The sequence below is a fragment of the Sminthopsis crassicaudata genome, chromosome 1, assembly GCF_048593235.1.
Source record: "Sminthopsis crassicaudata isolate SCR6 chromosome 1, ASM4859323v1, whole genome shotgun sequence".
Taxonomy (NCBI): domain Eukaryota; kingdom Metazoa; phylum Chordata; class Mammalia; order Dasyuromorphia; family Dasyuridae; genus Sminthopsis; species Sminthopsis crassicaudata.
The window spans coordinates 561,712,688-561,725,172 of NC_133617.1; the positions used below are offsets into that span (position 1 = coordinate 561,712,688).

Consider the following 12,485-nt stretch of genomic DNA (forward strand, 5'->3'; position numbering starts at 1 on the left):
AACAGCCTTCTGCTTTGATTTCCTTGACTTATACCTCTTCTCCTTCAATCCATTCTCCACTCAGCTATCAAAATAACCTTCCTAAAAAAAAAAAAAAAAAAAAAAAAAAAAAAAAAAAAAGGAAGCCAAGTCTAACAATATTACAGCCCTCTACCCCCAAACTGAATAAACTCCAGTGGCTGCCTACCATAGCTAAGGTAAACTACAAAATTGTTTGTTAGGCTTTTAAAGTCCTTTATGAAGGATGTCTTACCACCTTTCCAGTCTTCCTAAACCTTTCTTCTTTCCACATACTGAAAAATCTGATTATACTGGCTTCCTTACTATTTCTCTTACAAGATACTCCTGACTTTATGCCTTTTGGGGGGGAGTCTCCCATGCCCCTCTTCATATCTGCCTCCCAGCTTCCATGGTTTTCTTCAAGTCTCAACTAAAATCTCTTTTTCTATAACAAGTCCTTCTCAATCCTTTTTAATGCTAGTGCTTTCTCTCTAGGATTAACCCCTATTCATCCTGTATGTACAACATAGCTGTTGTACATAGAATTGTATTTCCTATTGGATTACAAGCTCTTTGAGGATAGGGCCTTTTCATTGCTTTTCTTCATATCCTCAGCACTTACAACACAGTGGCTACATAGTGTTTAGTAAAGTCTTTTAAATGTAACTTAGTGTGCCTAAACAACAATATAATATCAAACATCTGAGACAATACAACAAACATTCACTATATACCCTACACCATTCCAACTAGACTTCTAGCTGTACCCCAAGTCAATTTCATCTCCTTGCATGTGTCTAATTAGTTTCCATATGTGTAATGTCCTCCTCCAAAATTTTTCTAATAATCTTTATCTACCTTCAAAATCTAGCTCAGTGCCACATACTCCATGAAACCTTGTCTAATCCCTTTAATTGTTAATGCTCTTTCCTTCCCCAAATTTACCTATATGCATGCATATTATATTCCCCCAGTTCCCCTTGATTGCATGGGCCTCCCTTCTGTTATATTATATCCCAAGCTTTCATGTCTTTCACAGTAGATCCTTAACATGTTCATTTACTATCAATTTCATTTCTCTTATATATAGTTTCTACATCTTAGTGTTCTATCATCTCCTAAGGAACAGTAGACAGATAGAGCAGTGACCCTTGAGTAAAGAAGATTTGGGTACAAATACAGTCTCAGATACATACTAGTTGTATGACTGCAAGTCAATAAAATCCTGTGTGCTTCTATTTCCCAAATGTAAAATAAGAATGATATTAATCACACTCTCCAAGTTGTTATGGAGATCAAATGAGAAAATATTTGTAAAGCAACTGTATAATTGCCAGTTGTTTTCTTTAAAATCATAAGATTGAATCAGATCATCTATAAGCCTTCTTCCTAGTCTAAAATTCTAGATTATGACTTACAGCATAATTTAACTATTTTAAATTATTAAAGAGACATATAGCCATCTTATATTTGTTTCAATGGCACATACAGACTATTCGATTAGTGTAAGATCCTCTGTTGGCAACATCTAAGTCTCAATTATAATAATATTTCTAAGGGAAAAAGTGTGTACTAAAGTACAGTGTGTACTTTACCACAAAAATAGACTTCAAAAGACACCAGTTCTCCATTTAAAGTAAAAGATGCTATCTTCAAAGCTTGGCTGGGAGTTAGGGAAGGCACATCAGAGGCAGAAGAGAAAAGAAAAATCTTCCCTGTGCCCCTGCTAAAATTGTATATTGAAGCAACTTTTTTCTTAGGGCAAAAAAATGGAAATTGAAATGTTCATCAATTGGGGAATGGCTCAATAAACTGTGGTGTATATTTATTAATTCATTGAAGGCAAAAAGAAAAGGAAAGAGAATAAAATGAATAGATAGTATGATGGAAGCAAAAATATGAGCTTGGACTGACTTTGAGAGATAATAGAGGACAGATGGGCTTGAAGTGTCATATAATGTCTCAAAAAATTAGGTCCATAATGTCTCAAAATATAATGTCTCGAAAAATTAGATCCATAATGTCTCAAAAAATTAGACATGACTAAACAACTAAACAAACAAAAAAAGAATGTAAAATGCATAAAAAGGAATGGGTGAATAAGACTGGAGAAGTAAACTGTCTCATTTTCCATAGGGATAGGGTCAAGCCCTAGGATTTCATTGGTATAAAAAACAACTATTACCTCTTACCATCTTTTTTGCAATTTAAAAACTGAAAGAATTATCTTCTAAAGCAATGAAAAGTTACCACTTATCCAGGGTCACAAAGCAAATATGAGTCAGTGACAGAACTTTAATCTAGGTCTTCCTGGTTTTAAGGCCCCCTCTCTATTCACCACTCTATTTAACATGCTTCTTCTTTCCAAAATACATTTAAAAACAAGTAAACTGCTGCACAAATAATTTTCTAACCTGTTGAATTAAAAAGGATGATATAAAAGGGCTCATCTGTTTCAGGTATGTCATCTTCATTAATAAATATGGATATACTCTGCTCTCTTCTCCCAACTTCAAAAAAGAGTGTTTCTCCCTTTTCAATAGGAACAAAGTCTCCTTCTCCTGCAGTTGCTTTTCCATCCCTTGTAGCATATTGGACAGTGCAGGCAACTTCAAGGGAGCCATTCCTGAGAACTGTAAAGTTAGCAATCCCACCTTCTTTAATCCACACCACACGAGGTTCTGAAATTTGTAGAGAGGAAAAAAAAAAAAAAAAAAAAAGATCTATCAAATTTTTTCTTTCTACTGATTAGTTTAGACCCAAGTTCACCTACAGGTCTTTAACTGCCTCCATACCTTCATTGTTATTTCCTTCACGTGGAATTTTCCCCCATTGTCTATCCAAATTCTTTTTATCCTTCTCAGTCTTATTAAAGGCACTTCTCCACCATAAAGCCTTCTCTGACCCTCCAGCTCTCAGGGAACTCCCTTTTCTCTACACTCAGGCAGCTTGTTGAGTCTGGAGCAAATAATTTAACCTTAATTATGCAGTTTTGTATTATCTGCTAATAGTTTGTGAATTACTTTTATCTTCCCAATCATTCTGCAAAGTCTATGAAGAACACCTCACTTCTTATTTCTGTATCTCCCAAAATATATTGCTAACATTGAATATGAACACAAAAATACTTTCTGATTGATTGCTATTAATATTCATCAACCAACATGGATTCAAAAAGTTCCTGCCATGGGAGAATTAATAATAACCAATGAAACAAAACCTTATAAAGGGATGATGTTGAAGTTTCCAAATAAATGGAATTAAAACAAAACTATTTACCAGCAACTAATAATATATTTAAAATATTCAAGTTGTTTAACAGCATGTAATGCCATGTAATACAATTTTTTATTCAAGCCCTTGAAAAGAAAGAAATAACTTTATGGAAATCATGCAGAAGGCAGTCAGATTAACCAGACACTAAACCAGCTGGACTGTGGATTCTAAAAGAAGATTATTTTCTCTTTTACTAGAAGGAAAGCAAATAACAACTGCCTTGGGGGGCTCAGACAGGAGAATTAGGTTAATTGTAATAGAATTTTATCATATTTCTTTTACCTCTCAGAAGACCTTTTAAAATATTTGTTAAGATTTACAGCTGATTAAACAAGTCTCATTTTACCAAACCATATTTAAACAAGTACTTCATTAGGTTTAGGAATTTTTTTTAATCCCTCTTTGTTGGAAATTTACATAAATTATTTTTTGTAATGTTACCTGCAAAATATATTGGATCATCATTTCTTCTGATCTGCAGAGTTGCAGTTGTTATATTTCCCAGTTTGGCTCCACCAGTAGCATTAAAAAGGGTTATTGTGAATACTTCCATTTCTTCAGGTATCTATTAAAAATAGATTATAAGAAAGATCTTCAAAAACTATGTGATTAGGACAAATAGGTACATTTCATATTGATAACTATTAGAAACAAAAAATAATCTACAGTAAATAAATCATCTGTTTACTATGCATATTCTACTACAAAATAATGGTCTTCAAAGCATCTATAGGAACTACCAAGTGTTTAATGGATCATAGGATCTAATGCAGTGAAGGGATCACTGATTACAACTTCCTCCTTTTTTTAGATGAAAAGATAGTGATACAGAGAATTGATCTGCCTAAAGCCACGCAATAAACCATCAAACCCAGGTCCCTGACTCAAAATTGAATTCTCTGTCCATTACAAATGGACATACTAAATTATCCAGGGGGGAAAAATCTGCTTAAATCATCTGAAATACATCAATTCAAATTAGGATTAAGGGAGAGAGAAAAATGAAACAAATGTAAATTAGGAAATGAATTGCTAAATAAAGTAAAATTTCTCTAGAGACCAATTTAATTAAAGAATTAAAAACAGTAACTGAGATTTGGCAGGTTTTAAAGGACTATAAAAATCCTTTCACTGCCAGTTCGTAAAAATATCAATATTATGTCACAGGTTTCACTATAGCTCTGTTTCTGTTGGCATAGGCACTGTTATCATTCCTGTGCATGACCCATCTTGTGGACCCACTTCTTATATCCATTCCTGTTCTTCTTTGCATTCAAGCATTAGAATCCATTTGGAGTTTAAGAGATCAAAATATGTAGTTCCTAATATAACTCTCTTCATCTCTTGCATGGTAGTTTAAATGCTATAACTTCTAGGCTTCCTTATCATTCATGGACCTTTCTTTGTTCTCATTATTAAACATAAGAAATGCCACAGGGGCTTATGCTATTGCCTTTTTTTTTCAGTTTATTCTGTCTCTGAAGATGGCATCAAAGGGCATTGGTCAGTGAGCTTAATAATCATTCCCTGATATCAACCCCAAAGGGAATTTACCCCTTTTCATTTTCCTCTTTTCTGCTTATCCATGATTCTAGGTGCCTGCTTCTTTAGATAAAAGAGAAGGTATGTCATATGATCTTACAATCAATGAACAGCAGAACAGCAATTTTTTTGAATCTCTGAAAGACACTCAGGAGAATGTGATTGCAAGAATCAAAGCAGCAGTAACATTACCTGAAGCATAGATAGTGGGATATTCAGTCAATCACTCAGTTGATCAATAGGTATTTATTAAACAACTATGTGCTAAAACACTGTGCTAATGCTAAAACACAAAAAAAGGGGAAAAGATAGTCCCTGCTCTCACTAACTAGATATGTATTCTGCCCTCAGATAGTGTTATACCCCATGGATTTTGTTCTTATCTTATAACTAAAAATGGTAAAAACAAAACAAAACAAAACAAAAACCACAGAGTATATTTATTGCTTCTTTTTCAGATTATAACTAGATGTTAGATACACTTGAATTTACATAATAATTATTCTTTTTCATTCACCTTATTTTTAAAATTACCAGATACACATTCATTCCTTCAAAAAATGCTTGGCTATTTAATAATTTGTGATATGCAAGATCTGGCATACAATATTTACCTCATCTGGTAGTGAATAAATGGTGATATTTTTGGAAAATTCTTGATCTCCAAAGAAAATGGTCTCTTGGACAGGGAACACATCTTCAGTAGACTTTGGACTGATCACCCAAGATACAGTAACATTGCCAAAGTTGCCTCGTTTTCTTATTATTTCATAAACAGCTATGAAATATAAACAAGTATAAAATAAATTTCATTTATATGTATGCATGTACCATTCATAATAACAAATGTACAAAATATGAACAGTAAGAATCCAACTAAACAAAATTTAAAATTAAACATAATACCTTATTGTTAACATATTAGTTATCAATAAATAAGTAATAGGCATCTGCAATAAAATTATGGCTATTGAAGATACAAATAAAAAAATGAAACAGATGGGGATATTTGGAGATACAAAAGCAAAAGCTGAAATTAGTTCTATTCTTAAGGAGATTATGCTTAGAATAGTCTTGGAGATACATACTAAAAATATACCAACCCAGTATATTAAAGGGCAAAATTTGCTTTGTTATCATGAATAAAAAATTATTTGTCATAAAGCAGTAAATAAGTAGTTCTTTACAAAGATGACAATCATGCAAATTCAAAAAAGATGGACAAGAAGAATGCTTGCTAGAGTGAGGTAAAATTGCAGTGTTCTCAAGATCACACAGTCTGATATAATTCTGGAAAGAAAATATATTCAACCAGGATGATACATCTTCTTCCCTGACTCCTGCTTCAGTGGAACAACTCCATGGCTTTTCTATTGTCATGCACAATATTAACATAAAAAGCTTCTAAAAAGCTCCTCCTCCTCTGATTCTTCCTTTATGTCACTGCCAGACTAAACATATCTGTGTGCCTCTACTTAGAATTCTTAAAGGATTATCTATTAACCAACAAATATAATTTACACCAATTTTGCCTGCAATTCAAAACCCTCTACAAATAGAAGATACCTTACCAGGTTTTTTTTTTCATATTTTGCACCTCCATAATTCTAGAATCCAGAAAAAGACTCATTGTCCTCTAAACATATCCTATCCATCCCCATTTCCATGCCTTTGTTTGCTTATGCTTTTTCTATATATGTCATTGAATTCTACCAACAATTTAAGGAACAGTTCAAATTTCTCTTCCTCCATTCTGCTTTTCCTAATTCCCCTTCTAAGTAACAACCTCCCCCCAATTTGTTTTCCACCTATCTTCTAACATTGCATATTAATATATCTCATCCCCTTACAAGAATGTGAACTCCATCAAATCCAAGATTGTGTTATATATAAATTTTATATTACTACAGCACATTACTCCATATATATTTCCACAAGCACATAATTTCAGAACTGGAATGGATTTCAGTGACCATGGAGTCCAAATCATAAACAAAAGATAATTATCTATATAAAATGTGTCACTATAAAATATGCTCAGTCTTTAATGAGGGACGTCCATTGCCTCTCAAGACAACCCATCTCACTTCAAGACATTTCTAATTGTTAGGAGATTTTTCTCTATACAAAATTTAAATTTGCCTATTTTCAGGACCAAACTGAATGAATAATCTTTTTCCCATAAACGAGCCTTTCAAATACTTGTTGGCCCTTTTAAATATTCCCTAAGCTAAGTACCCCAAGTTCTCTCAACCAATCTTTATATACATCATGAACCCATCATTCGCTAGTATTTTCTAAATTAGCTTGTCTACCTATTACAATGCACCAGGTATTTAGTAAACATTTGTTGAATTGAATTGTTTGAGACTAGCCCTAATTGAATCAAGATTGGCCAAAAATCAACTGAACACCAATAGTTATGAAGTGAGATGATACAACTTTACTTTTATGATTGTTTCCATAATACAGAAAGATGAATTTTGATGTATAATTGACAATGAAAACAACTGGAACATAATTTAATTTTTAGCTATTGTGTCATAAAACAAAAACAAAAACAGAAGAGAAATGAGTTCAAAAAACCTGGGAAGACTTGTGTAAGTTGATAGAATGAAGTAAACAGAACCAGAATTATGGTATAATTTGTATAATAACAACAACATTGTAAAAACAAACATTTGAAAGACAAGTTTCTAACTGAAGCAAAGAGTGACAGATTCATAAAGGAGAATGAGCCATATTTTTGGATAATTACAATGTGGAAATCTGTTTTGTTTAACTTCATAACTGTTACAAAAATTTTGGAGTGGTTTTCTAAAGGTGCAGATGGGAAGGAGAAAAATGTATTTTTATTCATTGAAAGTAAGAAAATATAACCTTAAAAATTCCCAGCTAAGAGCATTTTAACAACTTGAAATACAATAAAAAATAATTACCACAAAATATATCTTCCCCTTTACTTTCATTTATTGTGAGAATTAGTCCATCAGAAACAAATTCTATAATCCCATGAGGATCATCATTTTTCAGAATAGTGATGTTGACCACTGTGACCATTCCCAGCTTACTCTCCCGTTCACCATGGCTGCTGAGAATCACAGAGTAGTGCTCATCCAACTAAAATGAAGATGTTAAATTATTAAACTACAAAGTCTGAAACTGCAAGTGGTCATGCATTCACTAAAGACTAAATAATACTTAGAAATTTTTTCAAATTTGTTTTCAATGTTTTTCAAATGTGGCAAATTGGATTGTAAATTGACTATGGTTAGGAAAAAAAGACTTAGAATAAAGTTGTACTCTAACACTTTGTATCTGAGACACTGAACACTAGACAACCCTCTGAGACCATAGGAAACAAAACAAGTATCAAGTTATATTAATGGGAGTTTCCTCTTTATGTCAGAATTTTTTAAACTAGGATCCAGATTCAAAGAAGTTGTATAATCATTCATTCACATTCACTGTATATGTACACAAAAACACAAATACACACACACACACACACACACACACACACACACACATATATATATGTATATATACACATACATAAATAAAATGATTTTAACACCATCATTCTGAGAAGTCAAAAGATATCTCCAAATTGTCAAACACATAGTTTCATAAACACACACAAAGTTTTAAATCCCTGCTCAAAACCAATGAATATATTTCCAGAAATGAATTGATATATTATTGAAGAAGAGACAAGTAAAAATTCTAATAACCTTTTAAAATACTTTTCATGATTTGAAGGAAGCAAGCAAAAAAAAAAAAAAACCATCAATACTGCTTAATCCAACAAGTTAGGTCTCTATTTAAACTTTAAAATTCCAAAGAACTTTTTTCTTGAAGCTTGTATCATTTGCATATACCAGAAAAAGCTAAATAAAATTAACTTAAAACCACATGGATTCTGGTTTATAGTGTGGGAGCAAACATACTGTGAAGTAGAAAGGAAAGAGTATAAATTTAAAAAAAAGAAAAAAAGAGTCAGGTACCCAGGTTCAAATCCCTACTCTGGCATTGTCTTTTATTAGCAAGTCAGAGTTGATGTTCTGTCTCCTTTTCCATAGCATTGCAATAATATTATCTGCCCTGCACAGCACCTGAGATTATTGTGAGGATTAACTATGAAACTATACTTCAAAGCCATAACCTAATCTATAAATGTAAAGTATTATGGCCAGATAGTTGCATTGAATGGACACTAATTTGGCATCTTGAATCTATTTCCTTTTAATAAAAAATACTCAATATTTTCAATATTAGATCACAAATATATCACCTATTTTTAGTAACTAAAGATTACTTAACAATCAAACAAAATTGAAGGAAAATGAAAAAATTAATTGGATCTAAAATTGAAAATTTCCTGTCAGTTTCTATTTATTAAGCTCTTTACATAAAATAGACTACCACTATTCATAGAAACATCATATTATTTACATGGTATTATGGGTGTGCATGTGTGTTTATATGTATATTCACGAATGTGTATATGCATGTGTGTGCTTACCTGAAAGAGGAAAAAAGGTATAGTGTATTTGTTAGAGCTGAGAGGAAGCTTTACATTACACATATTCAACTGTCTTATTCTATGGATAAGAAAAAGTACCTATTGACAATCTCTTAGCAATTTTATTTTCTCTTTTTCATTCATTTCTCATTTTCATTCTTTTTCATTCCCATGTACAAAATTTCTTATGCTATCTAACTTGAGGAGAGGAATTAAGTATAATAAAATGCCATACCTCTGGAATTCCATCTAATCTTGACAGCAGAGTAATTACAATTTCCCTTTCACCAGGCTTAAATTCTAAGACTCCTGTATTTCCATAGAACTCATTGCTGTCTCTTGGTTCCACTCTATAATGAAGAAACTGCTTGACAAGGGCTCCCCTAGAGCGGATAATGTGGAGTTCAACAGATTCTCCTTCCTTAAAAAGAAAAGAAGTCTATAAGCCTAATATAGGAATCCCATATGATATTATTCCTTTAAAGCTGTGTTCTCAAATGAGTAAAACAAACTTCTCTTCTACTCACATTTATAATATGGGGTCCTCTGGAAGCAGAAGAAAACTCAAATACTCCTCCAGGGTCATCATTTTCCAAAATGATTAAATCACGACTAGTATACCCAGATTTTAGGACCTGATTTTCCACATTGACCCTGGGAAATTCAGAATTGAAAAATGTATAGGCTGCAAAAAGTTCTACTTCTGAAAGTAAAATTATTCTGTATTAATGTTTATAAGAAATGAGAGCTATGGAGCACTGTTTTATAACTGAACCTAAAATGTAGTTTTAGATAGAATTTAAATATAACAAACAACGAAAATGAAATATTTTTTTTGCACCAGTTACATGATAACTGCAACTTGCTTCAATGGCTCACACACATACAAATGGAAACCTAACACACAATAATCCTGCCATATAAGTGTTGATTCTCTGATTGCGGTACTGTGTTTTGTCCAAGTACAAAAATATTCCAATGATCAGCTATTTCTACAATTTTAGAAAATTACAAATAGCTAGGTTTAGTTATATGAGAGATTTCAAAATTATAATAACTTGCTGAGTTTTTTATAATTTAAGTGCTTTTAAAAGAAAATTTTCAAGCATTTTTAATATGACATGGACATTATGAATAAAAATTGAAATAAAGAAATGTAAGACAAAGTGAGCTAATAAATGGGTCAAAAGACACAAATGTCTTTTAATTTAAATATGTGTATATATATATATATATATATATATATATATATATATATATATATATATATATATATATATATATAGTGGAAAAAAAAAAAAGCACTTTTTAATCACCTACCATGTGCCAGGCACTGTGCTAAGAACTTTAGAAATCTCATTTGATCTTCACAACAACTATTATTATCTCCATTTATAGATGAGGAAACTGAGACATTTAAATGACTTGTCCAAGATCACAAAACTAGTGAATATCTAAGGCCCCATTTGAATTCAATTCTTCCTGACTTCAAGTCCAGGGCTTTTATCCACCATACCATCTAACTGACTCTTCCAAACATTTTACTATAAAATTTCTTATTCCTAATTTTAACTCCTATTTCTACATGACTCTCAGTATTAAAAAAAGAAACAACTAGCATACTCTTTCTAAATATATGAACTGTTTTATTCTTAATTTCTCAATGATGTTAGGAAAATGGTGGCCAGGACTTAGATTATGAACTCCTCAAGGGTAAGAAATATCGGTTGCCTCTTTTTTCTTATCCACAATGCTTTGCACAATACCTGATATATGGTAGACACTTAATAAATGCTTATTGACCTACTGACTCTAAGGTGAATAAGACAACTTTAATACAGATGGGATATGAGAGATCAGGCTCTGATCCCAGTTCCTGAGCATGCCCAAATGAGACTTTCTGGAAAATAATAGGAAGTATATAAACACATATTTTAAATGCGACAATATATCAATTATGAGAGTTCAACATATTTCAAGGTGATATAGAAGAGGAAGGAACATCTCAACATCAGGTGGACTAGCCATGTCCATATGTTAAAAGTATTCAAACCATCTTCCATAATATTATAAAGAATCAAGGCAAAAGAAAATACGAAGTCATTTGACAAGTTTAATATATCCATGTCAAATTTTGGAACAAATATCTTCTTAATTATGTTCCATTTGAGCATTAAAATTAGTTTGAATTCACTGAACATATGTTGCCCAGAAAAAATAAAGTAGAAATGATGAAGGAAAATATGAGTCAGGAATTAAAATGAAAATACTAGATCACAAAAATCAGAAGTCTAGAGAGCTCTTATGCTTATTATCAAGAGTTTGCTTGCACTGCATTTACTAACACCTATCAAATCTTGCACAGTTGCAAGTTGCAAATCTTGCAGTTTATTTGTACACCCACTAACTGAGAAGTCATAGACTTCCTCTCTATTTTGTAAAGAATACAAGCAAGATGGTAAAGTGGAGTGTCCCTTTGATAACAATAGATCTGCTCAAAGTCACACAGAAAATAGGAAAAAAAGAATATGAAATAATTCCCAATTCTCTGCCAACTTGAAAAAAATTGTACATTGATGAGCTTTATCAGCAGTGTGTGTGTGTGTGTGTGTGTGTGTGTGTGTGTGTGTGTGTATGTGTGTAGGTGTACAAATTTGTTTCTTATATGTAAACAATGGTGCAAAATTACAAATTAAATTCAGGAATACCAATATCTCAAACATCAAATATTACATAATACAAGTCAGATTTCCTAACACACAAAAAAAGTTGTCTAATGTTAGCACCCGAAGTTAGTCATAATTAAAACTGCACACAAAGCATGCACAGGCTGATGGGAAAGGCAAAAATAGTGGGAAAAAACCCTTTAATTATAGCAAAAGACTGTCTATTCCAAAACAATTACTTGCAAAACAAAATGTTGATTCACCAAAAGCAAAGACATATTTTGTGCACTTACCAAAAAAACACGACAAACCTTTCAGTTTCTACCCTGTCAACAAAAAGAAGTAGGGAAGGGAAGCCAATAAAAAAAAAAATGCCATTTGCCAGAATCTCAAGAACACTGTACCAAACTTAGAATACAAGGGTAAAGATAAAGAGAGTCTTTTTTTTCCCCTCTCTTTCCAATAGCTAATAATGT

The 12,485-nt window shown here is 32.1% G+C and overlaps 1 protein-coding gene across 2 annotated transcripts in view; it reads right to left on the minus strand.

Moving 5' to 3' along the window:
* The window catches only part of ADGRV1 (adhesion G protein-coupled receptor V1), a 710,827-nt gene that overhangs the window by 606,986 nt on the left and 91,356 nt on the right, over positions 1-12,485 (minus strand). The window contains exons 13-19 of one of the 2 annotated variants that reach the window (XM_074282109.1): positions 12,303-12,335; positions 9,871-9,997; positions 9,579-9,764; positions 7,758-7,938; positions 5,433-5,596; positions 3,718-3,841; positions 2,415-2,681 (exon numbers count right to left, since the gene is read on the minus strand). In XM_074282109.1, the coding sequence (XP_074138210.1) occupies positions 2,415-2,681; positions 3,718-3,841; positions 5,433-5,596; positions 7,758-7,938; positions 9,579-9,764; positions 9,871-9,997; positions 12,303-12,335 (1,082 nt within the window). The remainder of the gene's footprint in view (positions 1-2,414; positions 2,682-3,717; positions 3,842-5,432; positions 5,597-7,757; positions 7,939-9,578; positions 9,765-9,870; positions 9,998-12,302; positions 12,336-12,485) is intronic. The other variant, XM_074282108.1, reaches the window with a different exon arrangement.